The 22683-nt window shown below is 44.5% G+C and overlaps 1 protein-coding gene across 1 annotated transcript; it reads right to left on the bottom strand.

The window, feature by feature from the left end:
* Positions 1–8326: 8326 nt before the first annotated feature.
* LOC136548486 (uncharacterized) lies at positions 8327–22506 on the bottom strand. Its single transcript, XM_066539994.1, has 18 exons — positions 22237–22506; positions 21908–22076; positions 21623–21759; positions 20397–20441; positions 19869–19922; positions 19659–19763; positions 19368–19577; positions 19181–19266; positions 18182–19077; positions 17771–17825; positions 15525–15735; positions 14209–14401; positions 13864–14095; positions 13168–13247; positions 12797–12950; positions 12625–12703; positions 12130–12214; positions 8327–8442 (listed from the first exon to the last, which is right to left on the bottom strand). The coding sequence occupies exons 2-18, from the start codon at positions 22068–22070 to the stop codon at positions 8342–8344; spliced, it is 2886 nt and encodes a 961-aa protein (XP_066396091.1). The 5' UTR covers positions 22071–22076; positions 22237–22506; the 3' UTR covers positions 8327–8341.
* Positions 22507–22683: the final 177 nt, after the last annotated feature.

Below are 22683 nucleotides of genomic sequence, written 5' to 3'. Positions count from 1 at the left end.
TAACCTTGTTAGTCACATTGCTTAGTTTGTGTAGCTAAGTATTTGCGCTCACTAATTTGGCATTGGTTGCCTTGTTATTGCGCATTACTAGTGAGCTTAGTTGGCTTTGTGTGTTTGCTTACTAGCATGTATAGAAGCTCCCTTGTCGCTTAAAGTACTAGTGGCATAGGTTTGTGTGACCTTGCTCCTAGAATTGGTTAGGAGAGCTCTAGCTAGCCCGGCACCTTATTGCTTAATTAGTACCTTTGCAAGGTGCTAGTGAACATAGATAGAGGGGTGTAGTCTTGGCTCGACCGATAGTTTTAATTCCGCACTTGTTTCAGTTAGCCAACGTGATTAAGTTTTAGAAAGGACTATTCACCCCCTCTAGTCCGCCATCTCGACCTTACAAGCGTTCGGTCAGTGCTGAGCTATTATTGCAACAGTGAACAGTGTCATTGTCGTGTCCGATCACTTGAATCCTTAGCGTTCGGTCGCTGCTGCTGTTGCCAAGCATCTTAATCGGACGCGTCCGGTCGCTATAAGGACCACGTCCGGTCAGCTCTATGAAGCTCATTTCTTCGCGATCTTGCGTCCGGCTTGGTTCCTATCTTTGTGCTTAGACTTTGCTTGATATCTTGGGTCTTCTCTTTTGCTTCTAGGGTCTTGTTTATGGTGTTGATCGTGGGATCATCATGCCGCCTTCGTCCAAGTCACGTCTTGCACCGTATTGAACTATAAAATAATTACTTACAAATTCATTAGTCCAATTTGGTTGTGTTGGTCATCAAACACCAAAATCCAATGAAAATGGGCCTAGGGTCCATTTTCCCTACAATCTCCCTCTTTTTGGTGATTGATGACAACACGACCAAAACAAGCAAATAATAAAAATTTTAGAATTTAAAAACTATTTACTTGCTAGGATGCAATGCAAAGGGCAAGGTTATATGATGTTAAAAGATACCACATGTAAGCACATGTAAGCTAAAGATACCACAAGTAAGCTAATGCATATCACATGTAAACATCTTTGGAAACTTATCTTGCCCTTGTAAATATCCCCATGTGGTATTATTGATTTTAGTCTCCCCCTAACTCTATAATCCACTATCCTTTCTTTCTCAGACCATTACCACTTGTAAATTATTATCATTACCACTTGTAAATTATTATGATCAAGCTTGCTTCTGGTCCTACAAATTCTCCCCCTTTGAAATCAAACACCAAAAAAGAAGACATTAGTAGCACAAGGAAGGGTCAAACTTTGTGATCCTTTGTATGTGGAGTGAAATAGGTCACAAAATTTGACTCTCACATTACATAGACTAAGCTCCCCCTAAACATATGCATACATATGATGGAGAATGTAGGTTATGCATAATTTGCAAATTAATGCTCAAGGGAGTTTAATCTATATAATGCATGGAGAAAACATATAAATACCAAAGTGAAATCAATATGATGATATCGTTTTAGAAATACCACATGTGAAACCCAATTTGATTTATACCACTTGCAATAGGTGGTGGATATTTGAAGTATGATGCTTAACTCCGGGGACTCTATTTTCCTTGCAATGAGACTACTACACACATGATAAGCTTGAAAAGGTGTTAGTCTCAAAGTATCCAACTTGTAGAGTAACCTTTCCCTAAATTTATGCACACAAGTATGAAGTACTTGTAGGAGACATGTACATTGATTTTAGAATAAAAATATCACTTGAAAGATGACATCACATGAATGTGAGAATCATTTTCGAAAGTGATATTCGGGAGAAATTATCTACAATTTAGACTTTCGCACATATTAGATGAACAATTGTAAAACAAGCTATGTGTCGTGCTCCTAAACATTTTAAACCATGTAGGTTTGCTCCAAGGGTTAAGAATGAAACCGAGCAAGCCTACCATGAGATATACCTAGTGTATGCAAGACAAAAGATTAAACGCGCAAATACAAACCTAGGCATGAAAAGGAACTAGATGCTCATTGAAATTGCAAGAAATTAAATCTAGTTACCTAACATGAGAAGAGGAATTTGGGTCCATAGTATTCACTAACCCACTTGACAATTACCTTGTCCATAATGATACACCCCATGAAATGCACCCATATTTTGCCAAGTCTCCAAATTCCCCAAAAGTCCACCGGACTTCTCAGTTCTCTTTTGGGATCCAAACTTTTTTGGTGCTCTTCATGTTGAAAATAATCTCCATTGGCACCCAAATGTGTTTGGTCCCATTGTTGGCTTGCTTGTTCACCTTGATGGCCACTACCTTGTCATTCTTCTTCTTTAAGAGATAAGGTGTGGAGGCTTTCTTATCCACCTTGTTGATGTAGGTGTTGGAGAGCTTGCTTGTTTGCCTTTTGTTTTTCTCTTTCTTCTTTTCTCCTCCCTCATTCTTCACCTTGCACTCATGGGACTTGTGGCATACGTAGCAAACTATAGTTTGTCCTTCATCAAGCTTCTTCACTCCCTTGACGGTGTTATCTTGATGAAGTTGGGCTTGCTCCATCTTGCCTTTCACTTGAGTCAAGTCCTTGGTGAGGCGAGCCACTTCTTGCTTGAGTTGCTCATTCTCCATTGCGACCTCTTGTGTGCATGTTTCTACAATAACCTTCTCAACACAAACTTGGTTGCACAAGGATGAGTCTAAACGTAAATTATTATAAAAAGTAGAGGCATCATTTTTTAGGCATGTCAAAAATTGAACCTTTCCTTTTAGGTGCCTCGGTGGGGGATGTACCGACGGCTTCAAGATTAGCAACTGTATTAGTTAGCTCATCACAATGTTTGCACATGGTTTTCATTTTAGCGAGCAAACTTTTATAATCATCATGTGAGCTAGCTAACTTTTCTTTTAATTTTTTTATTTTTCTTTACAAGTTGCTCATCATTGATTGTGCAATTATTTGTGTTTGCACTAGTTTCAAGTTGCTCAATTTTAGTAGATAGCTCCATATTAAGATTGGCAAAAGTTTTATATTGTTCTAGCAAAGTAGCATAAGCTTGATGTGAGCTATCTCGTTTTTCTTTTAATTTTTCAAGCTTCTTTTGTTGACTAGTGTAAACTTTAGCAAAATTAAGATTTTGTTGCACAATTTCATCATAAGAAGGTAGCTCATCATCACTATCACTATTATTGTCACTATCACAAGGGATAGGCTTTTTGTTACCTCGTGCCATAAGGCACACACGAGAAGAGCTTGATGATGAGTGCTTGTAGCCTCGTCTCTTGTGATGGTCTTCTTCTTTACTTAAAGAATCATCCCATGACCTTATTGATGTGAAGGCTTTGTCCTTGTACGCCTTCTTCTTTGTCTTGGGTGTGGGCTTGTTTAGATAAACTTCCACAAAGTGCCCCAACTCACCGTATCCATAGCATCCTTTCTTTCTTTGCTCATTTCTTTGATTGGTGAAGATGAAATCTTGAATTTGGATGGGCACACCCTTGATATTGAGCCTTTGGATCATCTTCTCCACCTTGTTGATAAGTTTGATTGATTCTTCATCAAGGTCGGAGATGGAGGAGGAAGATTGATCATCATCATCATCATCATCATCATCATCTTCTTCTTCTTCTTCTTCTTCTTCTTCACTTGAGGAGCTTGAGCTTGAGCTTGTCTCAACTTGCTTGCCCTTCATCTTCTTTTTCTCACTATATGCAAGAGATTTGCCTTTGCTTCATGAAGATGCTTCTTCTTGACTCATCTTGCATGACATTTCAAATGCCACTATCTTGACAATGACTATGGCGGGGGTCATGGTGCTCAAGTCCTCCATGTTGTGAAGGATGGTGATGATGCTTGCATATTTCTTTTATGGTAGCATAGAGATGATCTTCCTCACGATGTCCGCATCATCTAGCTTCATTAATCCTATTGAATGGAGCTCATTAATAATTAGATTCAAACGTGAATACATATCACAAACAAGCTCATCATCATCCATTTTAAAAGAATTATAATTTTGTTTAGCTAGACAATGTTTTTACTCATGGACATTAGTTGTACCATCATGGAGCTCTTGGAGTTTCAACCAAATTTCATGTGTCGTATTTAAAGTGAACACAAGGTTAAACACATCCATGCTAAAAGATTTAAACAAATAATTTTTAGCTCTAGCATTAAAATAAATTTTTTTCTTCACTCTTTGTGGGTTTATTGGGATTCTTAATAAGTTTCATCCCACCATGAGTGATTCTCCAAACACCCAAATCTACTGCCTTAAGGTGACAAGCCATTCTAGCTTTATAGTAAGGGAAGTTAGTGCTGTCAAAGTGTGAAGGCCTAGAAGTATCCATCTCAACCACTCTAAATAATGACGGCTCAACAACGGTGAAGCCAAAGGTCCAAATTAAGCCAATATGCTCTGATACCAATTGAAAGGGGACCATGACGCCTAAGAGAGGAGTGAATTAGGCAGCCTAAAACTCTAACTCTAACTAAGGCCTTTTTTTCTATTCTTAGCAAAACCTATGCAAGAGATAAACTATCTAAATGTGCAACTACGGTATTGCTAGTGTGTTGCTATCTCTACCGCAAAAGAAGTTATACAAACAATGTAAATGTGAAAGCTAAAGAATAAGGTAGAGATATGCAAACTTCCGTCGACGACTCTGGTATTTTTACGAAGGTATCGAGAAGCGCACAAGCTTTCCCCTAGTCCTCGTTGGAGCCCCTCGCAAGGAATCCGTCACAAGAGCCAAGCTTCCGGTCAGGTAACTCCGTGGATAGCCCCAGGCCTTCCCCACACGCAAATGGGTCTCCGGTGTGCCTTCCGGCAAGCCTCTCTCGGACCATTCCCCACCGTCTTTACTATCAAGCTTCTGACCGAACCACCACGGGCCTTGTTCCCTTCGGTACACAGTGGCGGCCACATCACAAACGCAGTTGGTGTGATCTCGCAAGATTACAAGCCCCTCCGATGTACAACAATAGTGAGCGCAAGCACTGAGTGGTAAGAGGTGTGCAAACCTTACTAAACACTGGGTCTAAACCTAGAGCAAGCGCATAAGCCGTGGTCTAATCAACCTAAGCACTTCCAAAGCACCTACGCTAATCACCTAATGAACCACTAAACATTATGCAAGTGGAGATCACTAAAATGGTGTATTAACACCCTTGGTATGTTTCCTCAGCTCCACCATTCTCAAATGGTCGATTGGGGGTCTATTTATAAGCTCCACTAAGAAAGTAGCCGTTGGGGACGAAACCCACCTTTCTGCTACTGATCGAACGCTGCTGTCGTCTTGACCGGACGTGTCTGGTTGTCCCGACGGTTGAAGCTAGTGCGTTGATCGGACTCGGCGCTGAGTCCGGTCACTGTCGATTGGACGTGTCCGGTCGCGCTGGCGCCGCTTTGGAACCTTTCTAGACTCGACCAGACGTTGAAGTTCCTACGTCTGGTCGATCACCCTCAGTGTTCGGTCAGTGTTGAGCTATTGTCATGATAGTGAACATTGTCATCGTTGTGTCCGGTCACTGCTGCTAATGCCTACCGCTGTCGAGCATCTTGATCGGACGCATTCGGTCGCTATAAGGACCACGTCCGGTCACCTTTATGAAGCTCGTTTCCTCACGGTCTTGCGTCCGGCTTGGTTCCTATCTTTGTGCTTGGACTCTACTTGATATCTTGGGTCTTCTCTTATTCTTCTAGGGTCTTGCTTATGGTGTTGATCATGGGATCATCATGTCGCCTTCGTCCAAGTCATGTCTTGCGCCCTATTGATCTACAAAACAATTACTTGCAAATTCATTAGTCCAATTTGGTTGTGTTGGTCATCAAACACCAAAATCCAAAGTAAATGGGCCTAGGGTCCATTTTCCTTATAGCGGCGGAGTGGCTCATGCCCGGTCATGAGGTGTCGGCGCTGCCCGACAACTACGTCATGTCCTTTGCGCCTTTCCACGAGCACGGACTCGCGATTCCTCCTCCACTTGTTTTTCCTAGGATTGTTGCACCATTATCAGATTGAGCTGCAGCACATGAATCCCAATGGGATCTAGCACATCGCGGCCTTCATCGCGCTATGCGAAGGGTATCTAGGCATTGAGCCCCACTTCAAGTTGTGGAGGTATTTCTTCTTCGTCTCCCTACTCAAGAAAAGGGACAGAGCTAGGGACCTGCCCGTGCCGATGGGATGCGCGGGTATCCACCTCCGGGGGTAGCGATCCGCCGAGTACATGCCTTGTTAGCTATCGAGGTACAACAAGGGATGACACGCGCTTTGGTTCTATATGAAGAACAACGACGACGCCCCCTTGCCGGACTTCATCGGACACCTCATCGAAGAGGCGCCGCTGGTGTGGTCGTGGGGACCCCCGAAGAAGGAGAAGAGGATCCATGACCTCTTAGACGCCATCACATTCCTGAAGGACCATGGTCTCCGTGGAGCCAGCATCATCAGGGCGTATCACGCGAGGAGGGTGGCGCCGCTAATGGCGCATGCCCTCCCGCTGTATGGGATGACGCCCAGAGCGTAGCTCGATGAGACGGTGCTCGCCTAGGGGCCGCTCCATGACAGCGAGGTCGTGTAGCGCATCAAGGAGGTGACGGAGGAGTCCGATGACATGTTCCTGATCCCGGGACATCCCGTGATGCGGCCGAATGGGGGCTTCGTTGAACTATCGGTGGGCTCAGGCTTTTAGGCCTCTGTCGCGCCGCTGCCAGAGCACCCGACCATGAGGGCAGCGAACTACGTCGCAGCTGAGAAGAGGAAGAAGGAGAAGGACGACAAGAAGGCGAAGCGGCGGGCGAAGCTGAACCGAGGAAGGCGACGTCAAGGCTCGGAGGAGGAGGAAGAAGAAGGAGACGACTCTGGGTCGATCGTCTAATGGGATGAGCTAGGAGGGGATGAGGACCCATCTTTGTAGCGGGCGGGGCCTTTCCCGTGGCATGCTCGGGGGCAGGATGGGGAGGACATGCCCTCGGAGCAGGCAGAATCAAGTCGCCCCACTTCGTCTAGGCCTTCCTCGGTGCCCTAGAGTCGGCAGTAACCGGCCGCTCCGCTTTAACCAAACCCTTCGAGCAGAGGGAGGGCTCAAAGCGGCAACATGTCGATGAGGCGCAGCCGGGGTCGGACAGACCAACCCCAAAACGTCATCATTCGGTGGCGTCGAGGTGATTTAAAAACTTCTTCACCCCTTCGCTTTTAACGGATTTTGCCGTAGACTGATCATCATGTCTTTCGTAGTGTTGGCGGATACGGGACCCTCCTGAGGCTTGCGCGGAAGAAGAGCCGCGCCCTTCGGTAGACGCACCAGAAGTCGGCCAACGTCGCGCCGTAGGTGAGCGGGAGTGGTGCTGGGGTGGCCGTGGCATCGACCGGGGAGGCCCAGCCGATGGCCGTGTCCACGGGGGAGCAGACGAAAGGGGGTGTGTTCGGGGTGCCCGTGGCGGACGCGGCACGACCGGGTATGGCCGCGACGTCATAGGCAGAAACGGCGCAACCGGAGTCGTCGTCCACGCAGACGGCCGCGCCCGCGGCAGGGCGAATGGAAGAGGACGCACCCGAGGTGTCCTTGGCAGACGTGGCGATGGGGCAGGCTTCCATGTCCGTATCGCCCACCCCCTTTACCGTCGAAGGGGCCACTCCAGAGGAGTTGCTGTAGCAGGAGGGGTCAGCGTTGCTTGGGGTCGGCATGGATCCATCCCGGCCTCTAGTCCAAGTGGGCGGCGACCTACACGCGTGGGGAGGTCCTCAGGTCTGGTGGGCTGATCGGCGGCACCCGAGGGCGATGCTCTTCACCCTCGATGATGCCCCGGAGGAGAGGGAATGGGGGGGCATTCATACGGAGGTTGGGACCGTGGTTCGCGCCCTGACCACCACGCTGAGCTCGCTACGCGATGTGGTTACTCCGGTTGGTCAGGTACGATACATCTGTGTTTCTGACCTTCACTTCCACTTTTCGCGCCTCTAACCCGTAACCTCTCCGCAGTCCCTTATGGCTCGTAGCCGGGAGAAGTCCTTGTTCCTTCGTCGCGAGAAGGACATTTGGGACCGCCTCGCCGAGGAGACGCGGCTACGCGAGAAGTCCTTGTTCTTACGTTGTAATGGATCACACTGCTACCTGATCACATTTCCGTTACCACTGCCCCTTTTGAACTATAATCCCAAGTAGGTACTCCATCCATCCCAACATAAAAATAATATCATTCTCGCTTTTCTGAAGTGCCAAATGCCTTTAATTTTAACTAAATATATACAAAAAATATTAATATTTATAGTACATAATTAGTATCATCACATAGATCACTGAATCTATTTTTACAATAAACTTACTACCTCTATCCCTGAATAAATAGATTTCTATCAAGTTTAAGATAGATTAGTATAACAACGAAAAGAACATACTACTTTTTATTAATTGGAGTAGTTGCACACTGATCGGTGATTGTTCCAGTTGCACAGCAATTATAGCATTTACTGCACCGATCCAACCGTAGAAACAAGCCTGAATTGGTGGAAAAGTGTGAGAAGAGATAGGTGCAATAAAAATGAGGAGACTTCCGAGGAAAATAAATGAGCCAGTTGACCATTTAGTCTACTGGAGATTGATTTATTTGTAGATAATTTTTTATGCTAGAATTTATTTATTCAGGGATAGAGAGAGTATAGATATAAAAGTTACTAATATTTTCTATAAACCTAGTTAAATTTAATAAAGTTTGATCATCACAAATATTATAGTGACACTTATTTTAAGACAAGGAGAGTAAGCCATTGACACGTGGGCCCACTACCGGTCCTCGTCTTCTAGCTCGAGATCCCGTACCGTACTACCAGCCGACAAAGGGCAGTGTCTCTCTTGGGCTCGAATGGTTGAGAAACCCCGCGACAATGTAATATCCTTAGGGCATGTACGGCTGTATGTAAGTTCTTGAAATTTATAATACAGACGATTGAACAAATAACTCGTACAACCCACAGACAGCTGCTATCTATTTGGCTGTCTATAAATTTTTTAATGCTTGCATATAACCATGATCAATCATGAATATTATTTCTATATACCATTATGTTGCTAATTGATGAAATCTTTCAAGATAAACCATATATTATATATATAATGTAATATAATATATTTCATAAATCAAATATAACATACATCTTCTTCCCCAAAAATTTATGTCTAATTTTCTTTGTTTCCATAGCAAGAATCAGAATCAAGGGAGCATGAAAAATAGAATTGCAGAATGTGTGCGTTCAAGTGAATATTCAGTTTAGAGAATGTGTGCATTCAAGTGAACACCTGCTTAAAATAAGGCACTACCAGGCACAAACTATGCAACATGTGTCACCAGGCGACGTACACGATCAGGTAGAGTCGTCGTCGGCTAGCAACGATCCATGCAGTGGCCACTCAGCGGCCGATTATGCATAGGAGCACGAGCCACAGCCGGCGTCTCACCAGGCGACGCCAACCATCTCTCTCCTCGTTTAATCGCGAGCACATCGGCATATTTTGTTTAGCTCGAGGTATACAGACTGCAGAAGGTTGCCGTTGTACGTGCTCATCACGCGAAGCCAAACACCAGCTGAACCAATCTTTCATTCTCTCCGGCAGGACGCAGCAGCAGGCACATTTCTTTTCACAGAAACACACACCATCCTCATGCAGCAATGCGATCACCTGCACCCCATGTAATTGTAGGCGACCCGCCAAATGTTGAGTGCGTGATACACGTGATACAGAGAGTTCAGGTTGCTGATCCACACCGGAGCTCCTCAGCTGGCCTAGAGAATTTACCATCCGTCAAGGGATTTACATTGCATCCATATCTGACAAGGAAGCCGGTAACAACGAGGCATCAGCTAGGTGACGAGCTCGATGCTGAAATCCCAGAGCCTCTTGGCCAGCTCCATGTCCTTGGCCTTCACGCTTGGCTCGTACAGGTTACTGTCGCAGAAGTACTTCCCGGACACGCCCTTGACCTGCGGGTGGAGTGCCACATAGCATGTAGTTGCCGCACCCTGTTTAAGTTGAAAGCAAACCAATCGGAGCCCCAAATTGTTGTCCTGTTCGCTTGGCTTTGTGGGAGAAAAATATTATTCGTTGGCTGAAAAAGTATGGCTTATAAGAGAATACTAGACTGGCAGAATCATTCATCCAATCTACTATACTAGGCTGCACCGTGTAGCCAGGTGCACATGATTACATGATACGGGCAGCGCAGATATAACTTTAGCCTATTGCTGGTAAAATCTAGATTTGCAGTGCCTACCACAAATCCAGTCAACCTAGCACAGATCACAAGCATTAGTAAGCACTAGTGGGGTTGTAGTTGTACAGCAGATTGTTAAGTTGCACAGCGTGGCAAAGTGAAGGTCCCATGAAATTGTTATAAGAATGACCTCCAAGTGAAGTTTTGCGAGATGAGTACCCATAGCAACTTGAGGCATGTTGATAGTACTGTCAGATCATAATATGGATATACTACTTTTAAGATGTTCATGTACCTCTTCTAATTTAAGATAGGGTCTGTTTGATTCCTTGGCTATCCCCTAGCCAGGTTTGCTGGAGCCAGGGCCAGTTTGGTTGGCTGAATAAGCCTCTTAGCAGCCACCTAAGGGGACCTAGCCTGGCTACCAGAGAACGCAGAGGTTGATCGTTTTTGCGGAGCCAAGCCCGAGCCAGCATCCGACGCGAGTTCCGCAAATCCCTTCCTCCCGATCTCGTGCGTCCTCCCATCACCCGGCTCTAGCGGGCTGCGGGCAGGTCCCCTCGCCGTCCTCCACCGACAGCGGCACGCCGCGGAGGCGGTACCGCGGCGTGCGGCGGTGGCCATGGGGGAAGTGGGCGGGAAGATCCAGGACCCACACAAGGCGGCGCGCGTGTGGCTGGGCACGTTCGACACCGCGAAGGCTGCCGCCCGAGCCTACAATGAGCCGGCGTTGAGGTTCCGCGGTAGCCGCGGTAGGAGGACGAGCCGGCCGCGCCGCGATGCTTCTCCAGGAGCACGAACGAGCCAGGCCGCAGCAACCTCACTGCCTCCGGAAGGTTACCAGCGGAGGAGGATGACGGCGGGCAAGCCACGAGCGCGAACAAGCTCGTCGTGGACGGCCGCCGTGTGCTGTTGCCGTGCGGCTACCTGCTGCCGCTCCAGTGGCAGCGAGTTGAAATTCGGAGCTGGAACATGGCCTCAGATCTCGTCCCCCCCCCCTGCCGTTCCTAGTGTGTGCGTGTGTAATTTCAACAAGAAGAACTGCTCGTAAGTTGAAAATCGTGCTGTGGAATTTGGGTTTGATCGTGCTGCTGGCCCTCACGTCTTCCCTGTTCACGTGGGCACTTTGCTTAGGCTAACAATGTTAGTACACCTGAATTTGATGCCCATCACCTGTTCGAAGAAATTCCTTAAAGGGGGTAAACTTACCAATTTGGAGAAGAGGTGACTGTATCAAAACAAACCAGGCAACCAAACACAGTGTGGGGCTAACCAGGCCTATACAATACAGACAACCAAACAGCCCCATATTGGCTTGCTAGAACCAGGTTTAGCCTAGCCAGGCTACAACTAAGCGAGGAAACCAAACACACTCATAATGGTTGCCAGTTGTGCCAGATGCAATGTCGCAGATCTACACGGAAGCTTATTCTAATATGTCTCAATGCTACCACTATCTTGAAATGCAGGAAGCAGCAAGCAATATTGCTACTACCAGCAAACGATAGATTAGCAAAATGCAACATCAGGTCTAGTCTCAAATACCTAATAAACAACTAAAATGCGAAAAGACCCTGAAGATTTAAAATAAAAAATACCTGCTCAGCATTTTTCAGCAGAAAATTCAATGTAATCAGTGTCGACTGAAAAAGATGTAATCAGTGAAGCATAGCGGTTTCGAAAGGCAACAAATTCTATCAGGCTGTTACTGCAAACAAGTGACAAACATCATTCACATTCTCAATTGCTGATAATTTAAATTGTCTTGATTGCCGTCTTTCTTATGCATGTGTGGATCTAACCTTCAATGTTCCTCTTATGCCCTCCTAATTGCCATGGTTTGTTCATAAAAGTAAGAAGCATCGAATGACATAGTTCGGTAAGTTCTATTAAACTTGCCAAATATTTATGTTTCCCTTTTAGTTTATATAAGGCCAGGAGCAAAACGGTGGGTAAAGAATGCCAATTATACTTACCATCTAGGATACTGTGGTAGCGAAGAAGGTTCGTGATAATGGAGCCAGGATGAAGAGAATTTGCAGTTATGTTGACATTCTCTTCCTGTTAGAAAAAATATCGTATCATAGATGGACAGAAAAATAGTTATAGAACACCCTAATAAATTGGAGAGTGAATGGTAACTGTAAAGAGAACATAGAATCAGCAAAATCTGGAACATTACAATTCTTGTGATTGGATGATGACTGTTCCTTCAATTTGTTACACTAAGATTAACAATAAACACACTCAAATTTCCACGTCCAATTTGGAACAACACTCACTGCCCAAAGATCTTTATTTACCAAAAGTTACAATTTTCAAAATTCACATGCAGACATCTTTGAAACATAATGCAAGTGATGTTGGTCACAAGCGCAGGTATCCATGATGCAATGCGTACAAATGTACTATAACTATACATACACCATAAGATAAAAAAACGTGCATGAGTTAGACGGAACAAGAGATACCTGGAATCGCCTGGCAAGTTCATTAGCATGCAAGATGTTTGCAAGCTTTGACTGCCCATATGCTCCAAAGCTACTATACCTGCACAACACAAGATTGAACAAGTGGCTAGGTTTGCTTCGAAACAAAGTAGACTAGACCGTAGAACATAATAACTGCACAGCAATTACATACACCGACTCATCGTTGATATTGTCAAAACGGATGCCTTCCTGATATGCAAATCTGTGCCCCTCTGACGAAACATTGACAATTCTTCCTTCCACATTTGATTCACGAGAGGTCTTCTTCATGGTATCCAATAGAAGGTGTGTCAGCAGGAAATGCCCTGAAGATTATGAAATTAGAACTGCAGTTTAGTAAAATTGTGTCTAAACACCATGATGAATGAAAACTTTTGAGTGTTAGGTCAGGTAGAAAATTGCAGCAGTCTGTTGAGTTGAGTGCTAGACTTGCACGTGCTATACATTGCTATATGATTTGAAGTAGGGAAAATCCATACACACAACGGATTAGCCAAGCAGTCAAGTGTACTGAATGCGTACCAACATGATTAGTTGCAAACTGCATCTCAATTCCATCCTTTGAAAGCGCAAAAGGTATTGCCATTACTCCTGCATTGTTGCTGCCAGCAAAAGGGCCAAGTAATCAATTAAATGCCATGAGATATATTGAAGCAACACTTTGAACAAATATCAAGAGAACCAGTCCTGAATTAGCAGACCTATCAATATACCAAGTCAGGTTATTAGAACAGGCATAAGAAAAATCTCAAACACAAGAATCAAGAAAATTAAATAAATGCTACCTAAAACAAACTAGTATGCAATTAACATGCCCCTCCTCTAATTTCCAATGATGGACAGCAAAACATAGAGTGGTAAGCAAGGAGGGATTTGATAGCTTTCAGGCACATCTTACACAATGAAGCGCCCACTGCATGAATCACCCCTACTCCACCAAGACACCCATTTGTATCACATCCCAAGGAAATGTGGAAGATCATCCTAGCATTCACAATAATAACCATATCCAGTTTGGTCTATATACATGTACACTATATGTAGGCAGAACTTATTATGACACAGTATCCTGAAAGTACAGGCAGTAGTAATTGTTATCTGAAGGATGGAGGCTGATAGATGTTAATCTTATGATGTAAAAAAATTCGTGTTAGAATTGTATAAAACACATGGTTGTGCAGTAGACAGACTCAATTAATATCAACAGAATATACATACATGAGGATGTTGAGGGGGAGACCCCTGTCGATGAATTGGGACGCGAAGGCGCGGACCGAGGCCATGGACGAGAGGTCCAGCTCCATGACGTCGAGCTTGGCCTCCGGCGCCTGGGCGAGGACGGCGTCCTTGACGGCCTGGGCGGCGGGGAGGCTCCTGACGGCCATGACGACGTGGGCCCCGCGCAGCGCCAGCGTCCGCGCCGTCTCGGCGCCGATGCCGCTGGACGCCCCTGGATGGGATGGGATTGGATTGGATTACTAGTAAAGGTTAGAGAGAGGGGTTTTGGGATGGGATTGCTGTTGGAGAAGGAAGAAGTTGTTGGGGGAAGGAATAAGTACGGACCGGTGACGATGGCGGTGAGGCCGGCGGCGGAGATGCCCTGCGTGACTTGGTCGGCGGTGGAGCTCCAGGAGAAGCCGGAGGGGCCCCGGTGGCCCAGAAGCCACGAGGTCATCATCTTCGCTCTCTCCCTCTCTTCTCTCAGGAAATGGCAACTGGCGAGACTCAAGAGCCTGCCTGGCTGCCTAGCAGCAAATCAGCTAATCCCGCCGCCCTGGCGAAGCTACCCAGGAACCCCCGTGACCCCGTCCCCAACTCTGGTCTCTGGCGGTCTGGCCCCGCCGTCTTTGGGAGTACTGGAAGAAGTCTGGAACGGGAAGAGGGAGAGGATGGACCCGCCTGTAGCGCGTGCGTGTGCCGTGTTCTCATGTACACAAATAAATGCCATGTTAACTTTGCTGCACGATTAAAAATATTGTTGACTGATTTACTGTAAGGGAAAAAATATTATTTATTAATTAAAAAATATAATTTATAAGCTAAATAAATAGGGCGAGACCTTCTGGACACAAGCAGGACAGTAATTCTCAGAGACCTTCTAGACATCGTGACTGTGAGAGAGGTCGACCTGGACATTTGTCGTTTCTTTTCTCGTCGCCTCTTGATCAGATATTTATTTTTGGGTTGGATTGGACCAAACCGGGTGTTTATTTACACCACGTCCAAGCAGCTATTTTCAAGAGCATCTCCAAATATTTCTTTTCTATCCATATTTTTTTAGAAAAAATAAGAAAAACTCATCTGTATCACATCTCTCTCCTCCTCTTTTAGCACTTGGCATGTAAAAATACGCGCGATTGGGCGTCCGCGGATCCTCTCGCGACTTCAGGCTCGCGGTACTCGAGGTGCAGTACGCCGCGCCTCTTCTTCCCCAAGGGCGATAGGACGCCGGTGCCGCCGCTAGAGGACGCACGCTTTCCACCACCAACGACAAAAAAGAACAGGGGCACTGCTGCGCAGTGCGCACAGCATCCTAAACGAGCCGTACTATCGTATCCAATCTACGGAGCAGGGTAAGTTTTTTTTTTTTAATGTCTCTCCATCACATCAAATCTTTAGACACATGAAATATTAAATGTAGATAAAAAAATAACTAATTACACTATTTGATTGTAAATTACGAGACAAATCTTTTAAGCCTAGTTAGACCATGATTAAACAATAATTATCAAATATAAACGAAAATGCTGCAGTACCAAATACTTATTCGTAACCCCAATCTAAACCAGGCCTATTGGCACGCAGCCATGTTCATGCGGCGGTTGCAGCGTCCGGCCTCGTGCGCCTTGCGCTTCTTCTCGTCCGTCTCGCTCTCGTACCCACAACGGCCTTTGCACGTCCCCGAACGGCGGGCTCTGCACGTCTTCGTCAGCGTTGAGGTCGCCGGCGTCGGCCTCGGCGAACATCACGCCCTGAGCAGCGTGAGCTGCTCCTGCTTCGAGCTCGTGGGCGCGTGCATCAGACAATAACAATGATAAAAATGATGTGTTCCGACCTGAGCCCGTTCGTTTGGAGGAATTCTTGAGAAATCTACAAAAATCTAGAGGAATTTGAGAAAGAAAAATACTTTTTTCAGATAAAAAAAAAGCGAATCAAATCAGATTTAAAGGCACGCGAACGGATCGCTTGCGAGGCAGCCTGCAGGCTCCGACTACCGTGGCCGCCTGGGACGTCGTCGCCCAGCGAGGGCGCGGCCGGCCGGAAGGAGGCAGCCGGCTGCGAGTTGGCGGCAGCGGCAGGCAACGACCCGTGAAAGTCCTGCTAGAAAAAAAAACGAGTAAAAATTGACGTGTGACCTAAATTTGATTTGTTTAAAAGCCATTTATTGAAAACTCTGGAATATGTCTCCTTTTTTCCTCCCAATATCTTTTGAGGAGTTATAAAACTATACGATTTAGGGGGTGTTTGGTTCCATGGACTAAATTTTAGTCCATGTCACATCGGACGTTCGAATGCTATTTAGGAGAACTAAATATGAGTTAATTATAAAACTAATTACGTAGATGGAGACTAATTTACGAGACGAATTTATTAAGCCTAATTAATTCGCCATTAGCACATATTTACTGTAGCACCACATTGTCAAATCATGGGCTAATTAGGCTTAAAAATTCGTCTCGCAAATTAGCCATAATCTGTGTAATTAATTATTTTTTCGTCTATATTTAATACTTTATGCATGTGTCCAAACATCCGATGGGACAGGGACTAAAATTTTCCAATAGAAACCATACACCCCCTTAGAGAGGAAAAAATATGGTCTCTTAAAGATGCTCTAATACATGTTGGAAAATAATATGGGCATGTATTTCCCTTCTGTTTTAGATTTAAACTAGGCTTTCAAACAGCAGCATCTCTAATAGTTCCTAGAAAAATAATTGGTAAACCAATGAGTGATAAAAAACTAGGACCACATTTGTTGGAACTCTCCAATTATTTGAAATGAGGAAGTATATTTCTACCTAATGTGTGGTTTTCATAGGGCTAGTTATCGGGTTTTTGGTTTCTTCGGTTTTGTTTTTTCAGTGCATGAGAACTACAGTTTGAAAAACCAACACCGAGAAAACGATAACTCTAGTTTTTGGTTTCTTGGTTCGGTGGACGGTTTAGAGTCCCGGGGCCACCACCGCTAGGCTGTTGCTCGCTCCATGCCGCCATGGGCCTGCCACCACTGGTCTGTTGCAGCTGATGTGCCACTCACCGCCGATGCGCTATCCACGGTCGAGTGTTTTATTTTTTTCTAATCCCGATTTCCCAAATCGATTTTTGTGCATCCACGTGTGTCTAACCCCCGCGTGGGTTCGCTTATCGAAACCAGGAAATGTTCTAACATCGCATAGGATTTTATGTTCTTCAAACTGTCTTAACTTTCATTATATTTATAAAAATTATTAGCAATATTTATAAAATTATATTCAACGATTAATCTAATGATATTAATTATGCATTATAAATACTAATATTATCTTGTATATATTTAGACAAAGTTGAAAATGTTTGACTTCTAAAGAAGTGAGAATGACAATCTTTGTAGGATACATGCTCATCATCAATAATTCATATAGACAATTACTTAATTTCTTCTGACGTCTAGAATAGATAGCGAACGGTAGGGATGATACAGCACGAAACGATAAAAAATGAACGTGAATTACGTGAACTGCCAGCAGAAAGAATTGGGACAGTATGAAAACCGCAAGCACTACACGTACACATGCATTTTCATGCTTAACACACACTAACGAGTACAAAAGAATAGGAACTTGTGCGACCAAACCATGTTCAAATCACATCTTGTCTTACCAAAAACAGATCCCACCACACAAGCTATATCCCCTTCTAAAACTAGAACCCTCTGCTTCAATATAAAGTCAGCTGCAAAATGCACCCGCCATTTTACAATCATTCATGCCGCAACACAAACTTGACCTCCAAACTTTCGTAGCACCCTGCAGGCTAGGTAAGCACCACCTATGTTGTCGGGCTATGGGATCCGATGACAACTCAACCGGTGCTTCCATGCTGTTGCCCTCGACAGAATTTTTTTAGTCCGCCATTCCTTCACTTTTCAGGACACAAAACAAGTTTCACATGATCCGCGGCTATTGCTTCTTTCCACCCTGCAAAACACAACCAAGCTTCACTGCTGAGCTAAACAAGGAAGAACCACAATAAACTTTCCATTAAAAAGATATGAATAATTATTTACTCTAATGCAAATAAACATAATATGCCAAAATAATGCTGTCTACTTTTAGAATGGCATCAGTTAACTTGAGCACTAGTTTTCTTTTCCTCATAGACTCATGTAGAATAGATAGAGGTTTCCTGTGTTCGTTTTTAAAAAGAAAAGTAACGAAAAGAACTGCAAGGTCAAATTAATATAGTAAAATGAACTTTGTTATGTAGAGGAAAATTTATTGGCGGTTAGCAACACTTCAAGGGTGTTCAAATATAACAGCAGCAAGATGTTTACTTTGAGAAAGAAAGGCTGTCGCTTCTTTACTGGAAAACATGGTGCGTTGTAAATGTTCATCCACTACCAAATCTGCACTGCAGTAGGTTGAATAACTGATTTCATCTGTAGCAACACTGGAGTGAGAATGGTTCTCAGCTGCTGCCGTACTATTACTATCACTATGAGGAATGCCTTCATTTCTGTTACCCTCATGGGTAACAGGTTGCATCACCTTGACTGATGCATGTTTCACTGTCTTTGAACTGGGAGGGACTGGGTCATTCTTGGAACAAAAGTCCTGCAAGTGTTCACTACCATCTTCAATTGCAACACTTATAGATCCTATTAGCACACGAGAGTTTTTGCTAGGACCCATGCCATGTTCATCTACATCTAACTCATGTTTTTGGCACTGTTCTTCAATCTCAGATTGCAATTTCAATGCACAAGTTTTGTTTCTACTTGGCGCAGAACAGACATTTGGATCCTTGTAATTTGAAGGCCTCACAAAAGCTGGATGCTGTGAAGTAACTACAGGACCAGGTAGAATGCTATTTTCAGCAAGCCCCTCTGTTCTGCCTAAACGACGCCTTGAAACGTGTTGCCTTAATACAACACCTTTATCCATTTCAGGCCCCAAATCACAACTGATATCTTCTACCGATAGGTCCACATTAAAACCATTGTCAGTTTCTGAAGTAATTGGTGCTGGAAATTGAAGATACTGTGATTCTTCTTGCTCAAAACGGTCAAGATGAGAAATGGACTTGACACTTTGAATGGCAGTAGAACATGTCGCATCATCCATGATTTCGGGTGACTGAACTGTCACATCCTCATCCTTGAGGTTTTTTAACCTCTGTTCTTTCTGCCTAAGTTTCTTCATCCGCTTACTTTCCATCAGTTCGGCTTGCCTTCAAGATATAGAAGAAAACTTAAGTAAATTCCACCTCAAAATTGAGCAAAATGATGGTTTGCTAGCTTTTTGAATTTTATTGTGCACTCATAGTGGCTAACCTTTTCTGAGCAGCTTCCTCTTCCTCCTCCAGCAACTTCTGGCATCTTAATGCTTCAGCAGTCTTATCAGCACACCATGCTTCAACCTGTAGTTCGATTTGCAGTAGCAGAATAAATTGATCAAACTTATACATAAAAGGTAAATGCAAAATATCTTCTTTTTTTCACAACAGAAGTACTATCTTACCAGCTTTTGTTCAAGCATGTAACTAATACATGAAACAACATTTTTCAACTCAGTTGCAATTTTGTCTACCTCTCCGTCAAATAAAAACTTCTGTATATAAGCAGCTGTATTTGTGCAAAGAAATGTTTTCTCACTTGCTTCATCAAGCAAGCTAAATAGTTCATCCGATGACACAGGCAGATGCATTAAAGCCTTTGTTTGAATCAGATCCTGTAGAGAAGAAAGGGAACATATGATGCTGGGTTCTAAATGCACACCATAGGTCAGGAAAAGGTAATTTAAAAACCTTACCAGAAGCTCACTGCCAGCTCTGGCATATGCCATTGGCAACGAAGCATACCCTGGTTTACACATCCATGATGATAGTGCTGTTAAAATTGATGAACCAGTTACACCCTGAAAATGTATTTTTATATTCCCAGTTACTAATTTGAAAGGGAAACAGGTTTACATATGCCGCATGTTATCTGGGAATTAACAATCTGGTAGTACAATACTTACCTCTACAACAACACCTGTCAAGGACAAAATTGCGCTGGCATCATCCACAGTCAGCTAAAGAGAACAAAAACATTCCAAGCTATGAGCAATGTTTCGGCGCAGAATAAACCAAATTGTAATCTATAAAGGGATACTTAACTAAACAAGCTAATGCACTAATCTAGATATACTTCACGATGTAAGGATAAATGCACAAAAACTAGACCGAAAGTTGTAGAAATACATGCATATCCTTTTACATGAAATGTAACAAGGATACGACACGTACATTTTTCTTTAAAAACTTAATAACAAATCTATAACCTGTAAGCGAGTTACTTCAACTATTACATAATCGGCCTATTCGCTGGTTGGTTTCTGGGCTGGTTTGGACTGGCTGATGCTGGTTTATTGTGAGAGAAAAACACTGTTGGCTGGTTGGTTTGGGCTGGCTGAAACCAACAAGCGAACAGGCTGAATATGTGATCAAGCTTATAGTAAGTTCAGGAAATTGGCAAAGTAAGAAGCAATTTATTTAAGATAACTTACTTTATTCCAGAATGCAGCGAGAAGGCCTCTATTCTTGGAAAATTCCTGCAGAGCATGAACAAATATGTCATGCCAATGTATGGCAATGTGATGGAGGAGCAGTTTCATAGGAAAAAAATGACTGTGAAATAAGTGAAGTCCAGTATGACAACAGTCAACAAACACTGCTTTACCATCGATTATAATTGTATACCGCTAAGATGTTTAAACTAGTGTAACTGGAAAAAATTTAACACTACACAGGGACTGAAGGCTTTCAACCATTCAAGATACAAGTTAGTAAGCGATTTCATGATTACTATTAGGTTGTTGTGCTAAACTTTCTATAGATTATCAGACAGCTGAGGAGTCCTGGATATCCCAAATTTCATAAAAGTGAAAAGTCTCATTTTGAATGGTCAGACTATATCTGACGTGGCCTCATCATAGACGTCGGTAGCCAACTAGTGATGTGTCTCAAACTAACCAAAAAAAAGTTCTTTCACACAAATAGGTGAACCATCCAGTCTTTTTTTCCTTGAATTAGCAGGAGAGCCAGGCATCAGTATATTATAAGAAGAAAAGGTGGGAGTCTAAGAAGACTCATACAAGCCCATTAGGGCATGGTTCTTACAAGAGTACTTATCAGAAAAATAGAAACTACGACCAGCAACCATAAGAATCCATAGAAACTACAACTCGGCTTGACTTTCAGCACCATTAAAAAAAAGGGCATACCCAGTGCAGAGAGCTCCCGCTCTGTGCAGGGTCTGGGGAAGGGTGTTAGTGGCAAACCTTACCCTCGCCTGTGCAATGCGAGGAGACCGCGACTCGAACCCGGGACCTTCCGGTCACAGGCGGTAAGACTCTACCGCTTGCACCAGGCCCGCCCTTCCAGACTTTCAGCACCATCAGAAAAGGAAATGAATAACAATGAGAATTTTGACTTGGGAAGCAAGCTAATTATCCACGAAGAATACATTCTTCCAATTCACAACTTGATGACTCGTGTTAAAAGGATCATGCATTATAAAAGTAGAAAGACCTACGTCATCGCAAAAGCCAGGTACGTGGTGCTGAAGCAGTTTGGTGTGATGACCAAGGTCACAGGATCGACCGCTCGAGGCCGACCTCCTACCTTATTAATTAGAAGACTTGGAGTTCCCCCATACTTTCCCCATTTGGCTAACTACTATGGTAAGTCGGTACAGAATTGGAGGGAAAAGACAAAAGCACAAATCGCATACCCTATCTATCTTGAGGGTTCTACGATGAACACGTGTATGCCTCCGGAAGTTGATTGGGGAACAGAATTCTCTCGAACACTTGGTACACTTGTCCAACTGCACCTTAGGAGGCGAGAACAACGGCCACCCTGGAAGATCTGGAGATCCAAAAGGAAAAGAAGCATACATACAGGTTTAAATTGCTGACAAGGGAATTTCTTCTGCTTATCCAACAACACCTATTGGAGCTGCCTAGATATCACAACCGAAACGAAATACCAGTTTTCTGACGGGACATGGACATACATTTCTCAGTCTCACCATTTGCCTTTGCAGCAGCCTGCGCTAGCGCAGCAACAGCGTCCGGGATTTTGAGGGGATGGATTTGGCCGGACGTGGTGACGATATCCCTCGCGGTTTCTGCATTGTCCTTGCTTGAAACATGGTTGGATTTCCTGGACGCATTCATCTCCGACTGCAAACAGGGGCGCGGCAATTCTTGCAATCAGTCAAAGTTACAGTAGGCATCATGTATATACTTGTAACTGGACCAGATCCAAATTTACATTAGGCCATTAGGGTTGGGAGCGCTCGGTTTCGCACAGCGGGTAAGGATGAGAAGGGGGCGGGCGTACCTGGCGGGTGCTCGTCGCCGGCGAACACCTGCAGAAGGGCGGCGGCGCTCGCCCAGTCGTCGCCGCAAGGAAAGGAAGGCCGAAGGCGAAAGAAGAGAGAGATGAACGGGAGGGGAGAAACAAGAGGAGGTGGTGAACGCTGAACACGGACGCCGATCGTCGTCAGGCGTGCGTGCAGGGGGCTTTTGCATCCACCGTTGTTTCCCATCGGACGAGCGAATGAAGACGAGGGTTGTGCTCTCTCCCCTCTCTTTCGACAGACATCATTGGCCCACAAAATGTACTGTAGCACGTAGGAGAGCCCAGGTGCTCGACGAAATTCCTCGCCGCACGCCAGCACTTCCATCGATCTCCAGCGGCGGTTAATTGCATCTGCACCAGTCGGGTCACGTCGCTGGCGCTACGGAGAGGGTCATCTTTGCGTCGACTCCGACCTGGGCATTTGCG

Source organism: Miscanthus floridulus, chromosome 4 (assembly GCF_019320115.1).
Source record: "Miscanthus floridulus cultivar M001 chromosome 4, ASM1932011v1, whole genome shotgun sequence".
Classification (NCBI taxonomy): Eukaryota; Viridiplantae; Streptophyta; class Magnoliopsida; order Poales; family Poaceae; genus Miscanthus; species Miscanthus floridulus.
Note: the sequence above shows the minus strand (reverse complement) of the source record. Positions and strands in the feature narration are given on the sequence as shown.